A 16,334-nucleotide genomic window follows, 5' to 3' on the forward strand; every position below is an offset into this window, starting at 1 on the left:
TTGCCTTATTAATTCTTGTATTTTTTACAATCTAGCAAGGCCTGATTTTGTGTCTGAAAGTTAGAAAAGCCACTTAATGCATACAAAACAATGTAGGAAACACAAACATCGGCTAAAATCCAGCGATACTATGATACTCTAGGTTTCAATTTAGAAAGCAAAAATAAATACTTGGAAGCTACATGCATCAGTACCTCAAAATACATTATGCTGTAACCAGCAAGGTTACATTGCTCAGATACAGAGTAGCATAAATCAGTATAGCACAGCCAAAACAGAGTTCTATTTTGCACAGCTCTGCAGCAGTAACTGCTCAGGTACCTGTCACTGCACCTCAGCAAATTGAGAAGTCACAGAAATTGCTCCAGTTTTGTTTCTGTAACACAACCCACAAAATCTGGGCATGTGAAGTTCCATTCTCCTCCATGTAACAAGGTAGCTATTCTGAAAGCTGTATTTCTATGTTAGATAAGGACAGGCATTAGGGCTCCAGCTTCCTCTTACATCGGTGAAATCTTCAAGAATCTTTAAACACCACCAAAATGTAATTCAGATTCAGACTCCACAGATTACATGTTCATGTAAGCTTACCCCAAGCCAGCTTTAACAGGTATTCAGCTAGACAGACACTTTGTTTTTAATTGTAAAGTTTGGCAAATCCTTAGTTACAGCAAAACATGTCAGCCATCAGTTCAGAGAATGGGTTCACAAGATTAAGAAACTGAAGACTGCTATTGAGTTTCAGCACGTCTGCAAACAAACATTTTTAGTTGCAACTGCCATCTGACAGCAGCTAGCAAGAACAAATTAGTGAGTTTCTAAACCAGTAAGAATTTGAACAGCTACCTCAATAATACAGAGCCCTTACAGTGAATGAGTCACTGAACAGTTTATTGGGATTAAGAGTTACAGACCAAAGTCAAAAAACCCAAGAAAATGTTTCAATATAGGAGACAAGTCAGAACAGAAAGGAAGGCTGAAACTATACTTCTGAAGTCTTGCATCAAAAAAGCTGAAGAGTTAAATTAGAAAAATTAATCCAAGACAAAACAATTACAGTATGTTATTTCAGGATTCTTTATTAGACATTCACTGAAATTAAAAATGCATTTTCCCTTACCCATTTAAGTCTCAGTCTTGCAAACATAAGTTTAGGATTTAGCAGTCAAGCTAAGTAAAACTTTCTATCCTCAGTAGGAGACCCATCAGTATTTTAACTAAAACAGATTTGATTTTAAACAAATCTAGATTTGACTGAAGAAATTAGAGTCTTTTCTACCTTGCTTTGGTTTAAAGTATTTTTCAGGACACTTTAGTTTCAAAGCTTCATTGCAAAACCACGATATTCTTATTTGTAATTTCACCACCACATATTGTGAACTGACTTCCATCATTTGTTGCTATTTAAGTATAAATTTCTCAGGCAGAAGTTATTACAATGTTGATCTCATTTCTTTATTCAACATAAATCTGTTGGAGAGTTTAATTTCACAGGCAGTAAATTGTATTTCAGAGAGCTGTGCAAACAGTTTCAGGACAATTCTAACTTCAACATTTCCAGCAAACTGAAGTTTGAGAAAGAATAAAGCCTCTTTCATCACATTCTCTAAGGGATGACAGCTTACCTGGAAATCAGCTAATTTGTGCAAGACTGTACTGTTATTTCAAGCTTATTTCATTATTACTTTAATAAAACAAACAGAAAAAAAACCCCAAAACAAAAAAATGTTAAGTGTTGTCAGATTAGAAAAAGTAAATGTGTCTCAATGAGATCCAACTTGAACCTACACATGCACTGAAGTTTTAAGGCCCACAGTGCAGGCTGCATTTTAGTTTTCTCACTTCCTATAACTGTAATGCTTGGAATTACTACCATCTAGCATATATACTTTTTAATCCACCTGGATATTAAATAAACTAACAGATACAAAAAGCTAAGCAAGCATCACAATTATAACCAAATCCTCATGCTATTCCTAGCCATAAATTTGATACTTTTAGACCAGATTATTTTCTTAATTAATTATAAAAATACTTGTTTCAAGCCGTAAGTTTTGTATAAGTTACATTCAGAGCTTGTTTCTCTCTCCAGTTATATTGCTACAAGAAGTATTTTTTCCCCAGGAGGGGACCAACAACCTGCAGAAACACAATGATCTACAAATAGCAAACAGAAAGAATTCAGTGACCAGTACCCTTCCAGTCTCAATTTCAAGTTTTAAATTTACAGAGGCACTCAGATCATCAAAAGACTTTAGCTTTAGTCTAGCTTTTATCCTGAAGTTAGCTAGTGACTGCCACATTATTAAACTCCTAAACAAGGAGTTTCAGGTTTACAAGTAAATAGGCTGGCAAAAAAATACCTTATCTCCTATCTTTGATCTTGGCGTAAGATTATTTCATCCAGTAATCTAGTTTACTAGGTGTCACCTGCCACTAAGAGCAGCTTCATCAGAGACCTCCTTTTTCACATATAAACATACAAATATATATGAAAACTAAAAAATACTTTTCATATGAAAATATAAAGTATTAACACAAAATATTGTTTCTTTACATAATTATTGGTTAAATGACAACTATTTAGAGCTGAAATATGACCACTCCTTTTCTTCACACACCTATAAATCTCATTTAAAGTCAAGACTGCCAGGTTAGGGAACTAATCACTTGACAGTTTCCAGAACCCGACAGAGAGAGGCAGTCCTTTTAGCAGCCCCCTCAGTAAGGGCTGATGAGCAAGATGAGAAACATACTGCTAGAAAAGTAATTCTATAAAAGCTATGACATAAAAAAAAAAAACAGAAAGAATGACCTTTTTTACATCTTCAATATAGACAAAACCAAACTAACACTAGGAAAAAAGGCCCAGAGAAGCCTAAAGTGCCAACTGCAGCTTAGCTAATGTTTTTGAACTGCCTAACACATTGCACGCATACTGATAGCCTGCGTTCCTAACAACACACACCACAGCCTTTAAAAACAAGAAAAAAAAAAGAAAACAATGTTGTTGTCACAGCTTATTTGCCTCCAGAGCTAGGAAAAGCTGCATGGAACAGCATCCAGAATACAAAAGCCAACTGCAGCCGTCTCCAGCTGGCTGTTGCTGCTGCTTCCCCACCCCACACTACACCCCTATTACACCAGGAGGATTTTTATCGCCTTCCCGTCATTTAGAGCACGGTTCACTCTGCAGGGCCACACCGGGGAGGCACGCACCGAGCCCCGCCCGGGAGCTCTCACACCTTCCAGCCCCGTGAGGAGCGACACCCGAAGGAGCCTCCAAGAAGGCAGGTGTCCGACGCCCCGCGGCAGCGGCACCCCCGGTACCGGCTGTTCCCAGGATGCCCCCATAAGCATGGGCCGCCCCAGAGCCACTCGCGGGAAGACACCAGCTACAAAATGGAAGGCGGCAGACAACAACGCCCTCATCCGCAGCTGACAGCCGCGGTGCAGGGGCTCGCCGAGCCGAAAAGGCCCTCCCCACCCCACAGCTACTTGCGCAGCGCCGACAACACCACCACTGAGCTACCAGCCGTACCCGCAGCCGACAGAGAGAAGCCGAAGCAGAGGTACCTTGGTGGTGCGGATGTGCTCCATAGCAGCGCCACTTCCCCACAGCCACCACCCACCACTGCACTGCCGGCCCGGGGCGGCCGTCACCTAGGAACACTTCCGGGGCGGGGCTGGGCGGAGCCGGCCGGTGCTGGCTCCTTGCAGCGGCCTCTCGCGGCGCATGGAGGGTACTACGTCCCCGTGAACAGCGCGCATGCGCGCGGCTGCCAGCCTGCCCGCAGTGGGCAGGAGGTGTGTGGACAGTGGGAGTCGTTGCCTGGTTAATCCAAGGCTCCATTCGTGACACGGAGTGTTTCAGGCTGTCAGAGTCTCCTGAATGAGGAAATTCGCGGAAGATTGTCGTTCTTGTAGTATCACAGAGGGTTGAGTTGGGAAGGAACCTCTGGAAGTACCTAGTCCAACCCCTGTGTGTAAATAGGGCCACTCAGAGCCTATACCATGCTTAGATAGGTTTTTACTATTGCCAAGGATGGATCTTTCTAGGCAAACTATAAAGTTCAGTTGCTCTCCCAGGAAAAAAAAAAGTGTTCCCTGACGTTTCCATAGACCTTTCTGTGTTTCAGTTTGTGCCCACTGCCTCTGGTCCTGTCACTGGGCACCACTGGGAAGACTCTGGCTCCATCTACTTTGTGCCCTCTGGTCAGGTAGTCAAAGATATTGATAAGATCCCCCTGAGCCTTCTCTTGGCTGAGCAGTCTGCTCATCCAGCCCATACAGTAATGACTTCTCTGTGAGGGTATTATGGAAAACAGTGTCAAAAGGCCTTACTGGAATAAGAACTATTACAAGTGTATTGGGGAGTTTAAGACTGTACAGGAGCAAGTTATTGTTCAAGTCAGAAGTTGCACAGTGCAGTGACTCATCCATGTCAGAGTTATGTGGGTGCACAAAAATCTTGTGTGTGCTGCACCGTATTTAAGAGATCTACTAAAATTTAGCTTAAAGGTTTCAGAATGGACTGTATAGGTCTTGCTGTTTTCATACTTATTACCTAAATTAGAACTGGTTCAGTAAGTCAGGTTTTATACAGAATTAACCTCTTTTAGTAACATAGACTTCATAATCTAGAACTTGTTTTTGAATGGTACCATCCACAAGGCTCTTAGTGACACAATTTAGTGGTGGACTTCACAGCCTTGGGGTAATGGTTGGACTTGATGATTTTAGAGGTCTTTTCCAACCTACTTGATTCTAAGATTCTACGAGTTATTAAAACCATACCGTGAAAGCACCACTCTGCCCTTTTTCCTGTTATGCCAACGTATTTTGTCACTTCATGGCCTTTCAGATCAGAAGAATTTGTTGGTAAACAACTCTACAAAAATCACTCTACAAGTGCCATTTAACAGTCAACAGTTTGGGGGCTTTAATTTCTTTAACACGGTCAAAGCTAGGCATGAGTGAAATCGACTAAACCACAGATTTACATTTAACTATGCCTGAAGGTCTGCCTCGTGTAAAGGACAGCAATCAAATCACCTGGAAATGATCTCGAACATCATTTCAGTAAACACTATCTGTGGCCACCCATAGTCTTCAGCAGTCACAGTGCGGAGGAGCACAATAGAGCTGAGTATGCGTTGTTCGAAATGCTTTGAGGAACTCTGGAGGTAACCATGTTAGTTTCTCACAGCGTCAGGGTTCATCCAGGCACTCAGGTACATTTAAATTGCCCGTGGAGCTGCGAGCAATTTAAATGTACCTGAATAGTACATTTACTCAGGACTTCACCCACGGGTGCTTCCGCCTACCAAGCTGGGCCCCTCCCGAGCGCCACACCCCTGGCAGCCCTCACCAGCAGCCTCGGCCCAAGACGGCCGCACCGGCCCAGCGGGCTGTGCGGGCGGAGGGGTGGTGCGTTCCACACGTTACTGTCGCTTTAAGGGCCAGCGGGTGGTGCGTCTGTCCCGTGGTGCATTGCGGCGGGCGCGCGTAGGGAGCGTGGCTGGTGTCCGCGCGGTCGCTGCCGCCGCTGGGTTCCAAGTGATAGCCGGGCGCGATGAGGCCCTGAGCAGCCACCGCCGCGCTCAAGCAGGCAGCCGCCACCGCTGCCCTTCCCGGGCCCCCGCCGACCGGGCCCGCTGCAGCCTCCCGGCTCCGCTCTACGGCCGTTCCCGCAGCTGCCGCCATGTCTGCGGGCTTCTCCTTCGGCGCGGGGACCCTGGGCTCCGCGGCGGCCGCCGCCGCCGGGACAGGAGGAGGGGGCGGGGGCTTTTCCTTCGGAGCCGCCACGCCGAGGTAATGGGGCACCCCCGCCCGGCTCGGCCTGGCCCGGCACTGAGGCCGCCGGTGCTCCGCGGGCCTCGCCTGGGCCAGGGCGGCACGCGTGTTTGTGCGTGTGAGTGCTGGGAGCGGAGACGGGGGCGCAAACCCAGGGCTCTGTGTCCCGGTGCCTCTGCTGCTGCCAGAGGGCCTGGGAGATCTGGCACTCCTGGCCTAGCGGGCCCCTGGTGCTCGGATGAGATGGCTTCACCGTTTTCTTACCAGCGCGCAGGGGCTGGGGAGCCCTGCCTGAGTCGGCGGGTTCGTCACATGGAGATCGATCTGTTCAGCAGCTAATAACAAAGTGGGGTGCTCTTAAAGTTTTACTTTATCGTGGTTTTGTGTCGGAGCAGCGAGTCTCCACGGTTATCACTAAGGTTCTGAACACAATGTAGAACCGTGCGCATCTAGGTGTCAGCAGCCAGTCTGATCTTGTGTGCACAACGCAGACCTTGTTGATGTCAAAGCCCAAATGCTTAATGTTCAAATCTGACATTCCATTTTTTTTCCCGAAGTTGGGTGCAGCCTTATGCTTTATGACATAGATAACCTTACATTTGGTGTACAGTGTGTTGGAGCGCAACTGTCTCAGCAAAGTTTTTTTTTTTTTCTGATCAGCTTCTTATTATGCCTTTGTTGAAGATTAGGGCTGTTGCAGTGGAGCTTTGTATTGGAGTTTTTCCCAAATCTGATCAGGCAAAGTCAATCACTGTAATGTAGTCTAAATGTGCAGGGTGAGCTACACAAGGGAGCTTCAGATTTTTTTGAAAATATTTCTCTGTCACAGTTTTCAGGAGTTGGCAATGGAAGGGAACAGAGCATCTGGATCTGAGAGAATATCTCTGGATTAAATGTCAGTATTGGTTTTTGGAAACCCGTATGAGTGGGAATAAGTGTTGATTCTCTTCTAATAATCTTTTCATCATGACTGACTGATGATGTTCTTGTTACCTGAACTTGGTTTGTGGTTTGTTTGGGTTTGGTTTTGTTTCGGCTTTTTGGCTGGTTTGTTCCCCCACACTCCACCAGTAAAGCTTATCTGGAGTTAGTAAAGAACTTGGTTTTTTTGTGTCATGCCTGTGTAATGCAGATTTCCTGTGGTTAAAATGAGTGAATTAAAGTAATGCTTGTTTATTCAGAAACATCATTTTAAATGTATTGCTTGAAACAAGGAAAACTCTTGTTGGTCAGCACTTGTTAAAAACTGCCTATTGAACTTAAATATATTTATGTTTGGGTTTGTTTTTTTTTTTGTTGTTTTTTTTTTTTTCCTGTTCTAGCTGGTTTTTTAATATCTTAAAAACCAATAAGCAAAAGTTTAACAGGTACCCATTGATATCAGTATGGTGCTCTGCATTTTTATTCATACATTTGTTCTTAAAAGCAGGATGAGTTGTTAGGGCTGTTGATCAAGGTGTATAACAGAGGAAGAGGCCTTTTTATTGCTGATTGTTTGGAAAGAATCTTGAGCATCCTATGGGATGATTTGCTTGAGAACATGTTTGAGACAAGGAAGAGTGCAGAAGTGTGGTTGCCCACAGGTATTTATCACTACTGCTGAGCAGGCAGACATTTATAGCTGCTTCATTCTTAGCTCCTGGAGTAGCTAGTGCTCAAGCTTTAGCAACATTGAATAAGTCAGGATGTTCGCTCGCTAAACAAACTAATGCTACAGTATCTGCTCTCTCTGCATTACTCACTGATGCTGATTTTATTAGACACGTGACTTTGCAAAATAGGACAGCAATTGATTTTCTCCTCTTAGCACATGGACATGGGTGTGAAATTTTGAAAGGAATGTGTTGTATGAACTTGTCAGATCATTCAGAATCTGTACATAAAAGTATCCGTAAGTTGAAAGATAGTGTGATGAATTTAAGGGAAAATGATAAAGATTGGCTATCATCACTTTTTTTCTGGCTGGGGTATAACTGTATGGTTATTAGTCTTGGCCAAAGGAGGATTGATCTTGTTGCTTGTCTTTTTTTGCCATTATCTGTATTGTATCTTGTTTGTTACAATATATTCAACGTATGACAATGAATGCTATGAAGTGTGTTTGGCTTGGGCAACAAGAAAAAGGGGGAGATGTGGATGGATTTTTAGCAAAGAATCTTCACATTCCCAAGTCAGCAAGTGCCTATGTGGAGTTCGACATGAACCCAGACTAAAGAAGGATGTGGGTAAGAAAGCAAGAGTAATGGTGCAAGCAAGATAAGAAGAAACTGGAATGTGCTAAGATACAAAATAGCGAACTCTTAGCAAGTTTTAAAGGTTAGATTCCCATGCTCTTATTTGACCAATTATATACTAGTTGCTGCGTGCCACAAGGATATGTATCCAGTCATAAAACACCAAGTTATTGTAAGCAGACACAAATAACAGTATAAAAAGGATAGATGCTTTGTAATAAACGGCTTTTGTCTGATCACATTGATCTCTTAAGTCCATTTCTGTGGCAAAATTGTTCTTCTGAATTGAGTCTAGACAGTATTGCCAGGTGTTGGGAGAAAACAGGCTTTATTGTGTAGTCTAGACGTAAGTATTAGTCATCAGTGTGACCAGTTAAAGATTGTATTCTGGTGGCCCAAGTGATATGCCAGCCTGCTCAAGTCCTGCATTGCACCAATAGTTCAGGTATTTAAGCTCGCTCTTTTGTTAATCAGTGTTCTCTGTAGTGTGCTCTAGCCAGGTACTAGAATGCTTTGTTATAGTTCTGAAATCAGAATTGAGACCTGACTTTCTACCTGAGTAGAAAGTTCCTCTGGCACAGGCTTTCTTTGCTGATGAGAATGCCCAGTGCCATTATTTTATGTCTGCAGTTTGTTTTCTTTCTATCTTAAAAACCAACCAACCAAAACCCTTAATTTTAGCAAGGGTCTTGGGGGTTATTGTCCTATATTGCTGAATTGCATATTTTGTACCTTGATTTCCTTTTGCTGGGATGCTGAAATAAGAATTTTCACAGAGGAATCATCTTTAAACTGGAAAAAGTTGAGAAACTCTTGAGTGGTGAGAGAAGCACAATGTTGTAAGTTCTAAGTTTACAAGCGGGTCATGGTGCTATAGTTTGCTATGTTGAAATTTTGAGAATAAAGAAAGCTGAAATGCTTTGGCTCCTGTGGAGTTGGACAGTTAATGGGCCTGTGTCCTTCTAAGCTTCATGACCCCTCTGTTTCCTGCATTTTTCAAGCTAGATTTTGAACTTGTGACCAACTTTTGTTGGGCTTGCCACAGTCAGTTTTGTAGATATTTTTGGAAGTTTTAAGGTAAAAACTGATTGCAGCCTTTTTTCTAATGATTTGTATTTATTTTGTTATGCCTACAAGCTGCCTTCATACACAGAAGAGTTAAGGAAATGGTGAGAATACTGAAACAGAAAATTACTCTTGACAACTGTAACCTTGAAGTTTAAGTTGCATTGTTTTGGTTCAGCCATTGAACTTATGCAAAACGTTATTTAACTTAGAGAGAACTTACCTAGTTTCTAAAAATTCTCATGAATTGAAGCAGGAGGGTACTGCAAGTAAATTATCCACTTGATATTTCTTCAATTTAAGAAGAAAAGTTAAAGGTTGTAGACTCATTTGGCTGCTAGTACTTGTAAGTAATTGGTTAGAAATAGTCATGATTATTCTATTCCCCTGTGGTTTTGTACAGTAGTTTATTGCTTTCTCTGGTAAATGTAAAGCTTGTTCTCTATTTGCCATGCAATTTCTAAAATAGGTAGTTTATTTAATAAATAAAAAATGCTTCATTTTCCTGGTGATGACTGATCTCTCCTTTGCCTATCTTCTCCTGCATGTGTGAAAATAGCTCTGGAAGTTTATTTCTGTAACTCTCTGACAAATACACAGTCAGAAAAAGTATGGTAGCCATGAGTTTTCTGTGGTTGGTACCTGTGCAGAAGGATAGCATTTTGGTTAGAAAATGCATTTGTGCATTTGGTGGTATATAGGGCAAAGTTGTATTGTTGCTCTAAATGGTTGTATGTCTGCTTATCACTTTAGAAAGAAATAAAAGTAACATTGGTTGAGGTTTCTGGTCAGAGGTACCTAACTGGACTTGTAACCTGCTTTGAAAAGATGTTTGTGTGGGTTTGTTGTTTTCTTTGTGCTGCCTTTAGTGTTTGTTTTCCCATTTCAGTAGTGCAGAGAGAATAATTAGGCAAAACTAATGAGATGATAGAAGAAAATTTCAGATTTCCCACTGGTCTACCAAGATGTGTCAGCTCAGCAAGGGGTTGAACAAATGCTGGAGTTGGCATCAGGGCAGCAGTGGGAGTTAAATAGTGTAGAAGGAAAGAGGGAAATCGCTTTCCTCTTTCTGTTTAGTGTCAGTGAGCTTGGACTTTGTCTTGTCCAGCTGCATCTTATGTGGTTTGGGAAAATGAATGGTGGCATGGGAAAGAAATTGAGATAAGGGGAGGGTGCGCTGTGGATTTTTTTATTTTGAAAAAATAATTGCTAATAGTCTTATTTTGCAATAGCTCAACAGGAGGACTTAATTTTGGAACTCTGGGCTCTGCCACGGCTACAGCAACTACATCAGCTCCTTCGGTGGGCTTCGGGAGTAGCCTTTTTGGATCAAAATCAACCACGGGCTTTACACTAGGAGGCATCAGTACAGGTAGAAAAATACTGTACAGCAGAAGTTTGAATTAACAGTGAAGAAATATATCATACATACACAAAAGCTGGGTCATCATAATGTGTTGCTTTTTTTTTTTTCCAGTATTTCTGTAGCTCAGCATGTTACTTGTGTAGCTTTGTAAAAAGGCTTCATTGAACAATTGGAAAGCTCAGTCATTGAGAACTCTGCTCTACCAATGCTGCAGAAACACAAATGCAGTTGCCAGAAAACTATTCCTGGGCCTGTGTGTAAATTGTTCCTTAATTTTAATCCTCATGTTTTTTAGAAATTTAACTCTTTATCCAGGATGTTCAAAATCAGTATTTAAGATTGAGGTATATTTTGATCTGAAAAATACTGTAAAACATTGTGAGATTGTATTTGTACTGTGATGTTTGTAATCCTGCAGTAGTAAACATTTCTGGGGTTGTATTTTGAGATTTTCAGTGTTAGCAATATTCATGAAGAGATTTATTAGTATTTTCTTTAGTCTTCACTTCAGCCTATGAACATAAAGGCGTATTGGAGTGCAAAAGAATAAAGCTTTGCTGACTGGGGGTATTTTGTTTCAGCCATTATGCAGACATCATAAATTTTACTTTGGTGCCAATATTGCTAGACAAAATAGTCTTTTTTTTTTCTTGTACACTTGTATGAGTAGGCAGGGGAAGTTGTAAGAACCAATCTGCTAGAAATAAATTCAGTAGACTTAAAGCTTGTATTACTGTCTTTGGCGCCATTGTGGTAATTTTCTTTTAGCTCTTAATGATTCTTTTTATCATCTAATCATATAGGGTGTTTTTTTGTATGAAATGGCATAGCACTGTGTTGAAAATATTTTTAAATTACCTGTGGGGCAGAAATGCTAAACCAAGATGGGATTTTATGAAGTCTTTGACAATTTAATCTTCATTGTACTGTAAATGTGCTGGTTTACATGCTAATCTTATGTACTGCCATATGGCTGACAAGCTATTGATAGAATGTCTACTTTCCATGGTTTTGTTTACCTGTATTTGTTTGATATTTTAAGCAGTTGGTGGTACTGCAATGTTAACATCAGCTTCATTATTACCAGATTCTCATAAAAAAAGATGGTTTTTGAAGTCAGTTATGCTTTAATTCCTGTTGCTCGTTCTTACAGTTTTCTCTGTTAATATTATTTTGCTTTAAACATACCATGAAAAAAGATTGTATAATGGTCTAGATACTGTCTCAGAACATTGCATTATTTCAGTGTTTTGTTTCATGTATTTTTACTAGCATAACTGCTCTGTGGTCTTTCAATTACTATTCATGTTCTGTTTATTTTTGTTCTTAAAGCAGGAACAGCAACAACTATTGCTACAGGACTGGCACTAGGTGAGAACATAATTTGGATTTTAATCTTATACAGGCAAAAAATGGATCATCTAGATCTTTTTTGTAATGTAGAAAGTTAGTGGTAATTTGAGCCTGTTCCCCATTACTAATTGCAGTCTGCTTTGCAGCCCAGATGTTAAGGCTGCAGACCAGAGTGGAGCCCTACAGTTCTGTTCCTTGTTGAAGGATTATTTCATTCCTGTAAAACAGTGATAGTGGCCATAGTGAAAAGTTGGACTTTGTATTTATGTCCCTCTCATGAGTCTCGTCCTTCAGCAGAGAAGTTGTCAAAGGATTCTTCATACAGAATTTCTTGCTCTAATGACCTTTGTGCCAACAAGTCTGGTTAGCAGAATAAAGAGGGTTTAACTGGGAAAAAACTTGGAGAATATTTTACTTTTGTTTCTCTGATGCATCTTCAGCTGTCATTAGAAATATAGGAGTATGTGAATAGTTGTGGGGTTTGGGCTTTTTCTTCTTATACATCAGCAGCTGAGATCTGAGGAGAAACTGAGCTTGAGTATTACAAATGGTGGGGATGGTACTACGGGACTGCAGTCCAAGAACTTGGGAGGCCATACTGTGAATAAATAGGAAAAAATTAGCACTGGATAAAGAAGCAAATGAGACGAGCAGAAGGGAGGAACAGCTGCTAACCCAGAGCTGTATGTGTAATGCATAATCATATGTGGCAGTCAGTACTATGCAGATGAGCATCAATTCTTTTCAATAGCTGAATGAAATGATGTAATCCAAAACAGACTGACAGCAGTTACTGAAAATACAAAGTATGTGGTTTATACACATACTGTTGTGGGTTGTGTATGTGTATGCACATTCCTGTTACTTTGGAGTGTGGATTCTAGAATGTAAAATGTATTCTTAGCATGAAAGCATCAGGAAGTGGAAACTTTATCTGCTTTACTTTGAAAATGTTCAAAAGCAAAGTTTGAGAGAATAAGATCTCATATTTTTGTTGTTTATAAATTGATGGGATATGTGCATTCATTTACATGCACATCCAATAGAGAATTTTTAGTCTATTTTGGGCAGTATTGTTTATAACTCCATTTGCCAATATCTGGTTCATCCAGAAGATGCTCTTGGTAGGAGCTCTTTATATATATGTATTTTTTTATTTTCTTTTTTTTAGATTGCCATTAGATTTTCAGAATTGCCACTCCATGATTAAAGCGTATTGGATCTCTAGGAATCCTGGAGCAAAATTGCCTGTGCAATTAATGTAAACCTTTGAGATTTATCTGAAAGTGGTTATTCAGATATTGTACTGTATGCAAATGATCTTGCATGCTACGGTGTTTGTGATGGTTCTCTGGGAATAGTTCAGAAGAAAAGACTAATTGAGCATTCATTCTCAAATAGAATGTTCTGAGGATAATACTGGTTTTGGATTTCTTTCAGGTACACCTGCCACCACATCAACAGCTACTACAGGCTTTAGTTTAGGTTTCAACAAACCTGCGGGTTCTGCCACACCATTTGCTTTACCTGTTACTTCTACCTCAGCGAGTGGCCTGTCATTATCATCTGCTCTTACATCGACTCCTGCAGCAGGTAGGAAAATGTTTAGGGGTTTGGGGGCTTTTTTGATTGTTTAACACCAAAACTTTATTATAAAACAGTTCTATGCTCTATATTTTTCTAATATTTACTTACTTTTGTGGTACTTTAATGAGAAGGTTCCTTGGACTTCACTAGTTCTAAATTTGGGTACCCTAATACAGATAGATTATATGCTGCCAATATCACATGATATACTACCCATAAATCAAAGTCGTTAGGAGTGTAGCAAGAGCTGATTTGTCATCTAAAATCATTATTTTTGTTGTTGCTAACCCTACTGAAGTTTGAAAGCTTCCTATTTGCACTGCTGAAAGGTTCGGAAAATATCTACCTTTTATGTAGATGGCCTGAAATGGTTACCTAGTAGTGGGAACAATATTTTCCTCATGTAGCTCTTGTACTGTTGCTCACCTGCCATCATATTTAATGGCTAAACTGTAGTGTGCATGATGAAAAAATTAAGACTAGGGTTCACTTTTTATACTTGTAGGAGTCTGCATTTGAGCTCAGCTATCTGTGCACTCTGTGCTTTGTCCCTTTATGCCTGTTGCCTTTCTCTGCTGGGTTCTTCCCTATTCTTAGGCTCAGGCTACCGAGGACATGTTCTCGTATCATCTGTCTCATGTAAAATATTCTAATGCTTAACAAAACGCTGATATTTCAGTGTTTTAATAGACAAAGTCAGTAGTGCTTGTTAGATATATTATGCTTTAAAATAACTTTTGTGCCAGGCTCCAGGTTATCTGATGATCTGGAGGACTCAAAATTTTCATATAGTTGCAGATAAAAATGGACTTACCAGGATTATAACATTGTAGGACAAAGTAACATGTAATTCAAAAGTCTCTATGGCTTTCTTTGGAAAATCTTCAGGAAATAAAACCAGTTATTATCCAGCTGTGATAAAGATGCTGTTCATACCTTTTCGTTATTTCAGATTGTCTGTGAAAGTACTTGAATGCAGTGTCTGCATGAAGCTGTGTTGCTTTCTCTGCAGGAAGTACTGGCTTTACATTAAATTTGGGTGGTACAACTGCTCCAACTACGACTGCCTCTACAGGCCTTTCCTTAGGAGGAGCCTTAGCAGGTTTAGGAGGTTCACTCTTCCAGAATACAAGCACAGCAGCAACAGGTAAATGTTATTTTAGTGTTTTTCTTCTGTCTCAAAAACATTGTCATTAATGTATGATTGTATAAATTCATAGAGTGAGATTTAATTATATAAAATCTTAACACTGTGAAAGTGTGAATTTTAATAGTGTTACAGTTGAGAATAGTGTTGCTATCCATGGACAATAGAAAATAAAATCCAAAATCTTTGGCTTCTTTCTCATTCTTAAATTCACTTGTACTTGCCACTTTTTAAAATGAAAATGCAAGGAAGTCTTTGTCATTGATCATAAATGAGAGAGTGCAGTGGTACACAGGTATCTCCTTAAACTGGAGGAGTTGAAAGCTCTTTATTTTGGTGACTTCTGGTCTGAATAAAATTTTTAACTTTGTCATTTCATGGCTTCCTGGTTTTTTTTTTTTCAGCTCTTGAGGAAAAATTTGTTGTGCTGTTTGGTAGTCTTGGCACCCCTGCTCTTAAATTCTAAATAAAGCAGGAGGCAAAAAGATGTTTAAGATGGTGATAATAAGTTAGCTGTCTAGCTGCCTAGTAATGTGAAGAAATTGCATAAAACACTTGGGTTCAGTTGTATGAAACTTCATGCAATCTGTTTTCTTGGTTTATTTTGCTTGTGTTTTTAATCCAGATGTAGATGGACACTGAAACTGCAGGCAAGATGATATGTACTGTTTAGTTTAAAATGTTTCATCAGCATTTTAAGTACAGAAATTTTGCTTGGGTTTCCTGTAGGGCTTGGGCAGAATGCTTTGGGTTTGACTCTGGGTACAACTGCAACTCCTTCAACTACTGCCAATGAAGGTCTTGGTGGCATTGATTTTAGTAGTTCTTCAGACAAAAAGAGTAAGTTTGGTTTAAATTTTTTTCTTTTTTTTTTTTTTTTAGAAGATTAGCAAAGCACTTTAGCAAAGACATTGTTTTAGGAGTGTGGAATTAAAGCTGAAACTTCCCCCTGCCCCTTTTAAGGCATTTCAGTTCATTTCATTCCTGGATATTGTGCTTTAAATTAAAAATAAATACAAACCAATATCATGCTTGAGAACCAGGATCTAAAGCCTTTAGCCTTTTGGAAGTGAAGGTTCAGGGTCGTTTGCTGAAAAGCCATGGCAGATTTCTGAACAGCTGCACGTCAAATAGCCACTAGGTGGGGAGCAGAGCTAGGTATAAGTATTGCATTGCATGTATGAAAATGACTCGTTTAAAACCAGTTTTCTCTAACTGTAACAGGTCTTTAACTTGGTTTCTTCCTGCTCAGTAAAAATCTCCTGATTTTAGCTGTATTCAAAAATGTATTTCTGGTTGTGTGTAGTTCTATTTGATACATTCTATCCACTTGTTAAAAACAGTTTTAACTGTTAGCTCTGAAGAGCTTAACTGAGGGAATATTGAGCATTGACATGGATGCTTATTTATTTTGTTTTCATACTTTCAGAGTAAGCTTGGCTAAAGATGATTCTAAAATGTACATTTTCTGTAGGGGACCAATACTGTTACTTTAATCTCTTTGCTCAGAAGGCAGATTTTAAAGGAGGTATACCAGTAGTTACAAGAGATGGAAATCTAGAAACTATGTAACCTTCTTTACAGAGTAACCTAAGTTGTGAAGGCATAGTTCTTCATACTTGTAGAAGAGATGGCATATTTACTGTCCAGACCAGAGTTTTCTGCATGATGTTGATAGGTATTGGAGTTTTGTCACTCCCAATTTCAGTAATAAAAAGCTCCAATTCCTAGGTTCTTACAGGACTTCCATTACTATATTAGGATATTACAAGGCTTCCGTAATATA

At 40.0% G+C, this 16,334-nt stretch overlaps 2 protein-coding genes across 4 annotated transcripts in view; one reads left to right on the forward strand and one right to left on the reverse strand.

Annotated features, from left to right (window-relative positions):
* MTMR6 (myotubularin related protein 6) overlaps nucleotides 1-3,674 on the reverse strand; it is a 29,017-nt gene extending 25,343 nt beyond the window's left edge. Inside the window, exon 1 of the mRNA XM_005149763.3 lies at nucleotides 3,577-3,674. Within this exon, the coding sequence (XP_005149820.1) occupies nucleotides 3,577-3,600 (24 nt within the window). The 5' untranslated portion in view covers nucleotides 3,601-3,674. The remainder of the gene's footprint in view (nucleotides 1-3,576) is intronic.
* Nucleotides 3,675-5,508: 1,834 nt separating this feature from the next.
* Nucleotides 5,509-16,334, forward strand: part of NUP58 (nucleoporin 58) — a 34,526-nt gene continuing 23,700 nt past the window's right edge. For 2 of the 3 annotated variants that reach the window (XM_034074339.1, XM_034074340.1), the window contains exons 1-6: nucleotides 5,509-5,814; nucleotides 10,328-10,467; nucleotides 11,794-11,832; nucleotides 13,255-13,407; nucleotides 14,414-14,548; nucleotides 15,278-15,388. In XM_034074339.1, coding sequence (XP_033930230.1) covers nucleotides 5,705-5,814; nucleotides 10,328-10,467; nucleotides 11,794-11,832; nucleotides 13,255-13,407; nucleotides 14,414-14,548; nucleotides 15,278-15,388 — 688 coding nt within the window. In that variant the 5' untranslated portion in view covers nucleotides 5,509-5,704. The remainder of the gene's footprint in view (nucleotides 5,815-10,327; nucleotides 10,468-11,793; nucleotides 11,833-13,254; nucleotides 13,408-14,413; nucleotides 14,549-15,277; nucleotides 15,389-16,334) is intronic. The other variant, XM_005149764.4, reaches the window with a different exon arrangement.

Source organism: Melopsittacus undulatus, chromosome 2 (genome assembly GCF_012275295.1).
Source record: "Melopsittacus undulatus isolate bMelUnd1 chromosome 2, bMelUnd1.mat.Z, whole genome shotgun sequence".
In the NCBI taxonomy this organism is placed as follows: domain Eukaryota; kingdom Metazoa; phylum Chordata; class Aves; order Psittaciformes; family Psittaculidae; genus Melopsittacus; species Melopsittacus undulatus.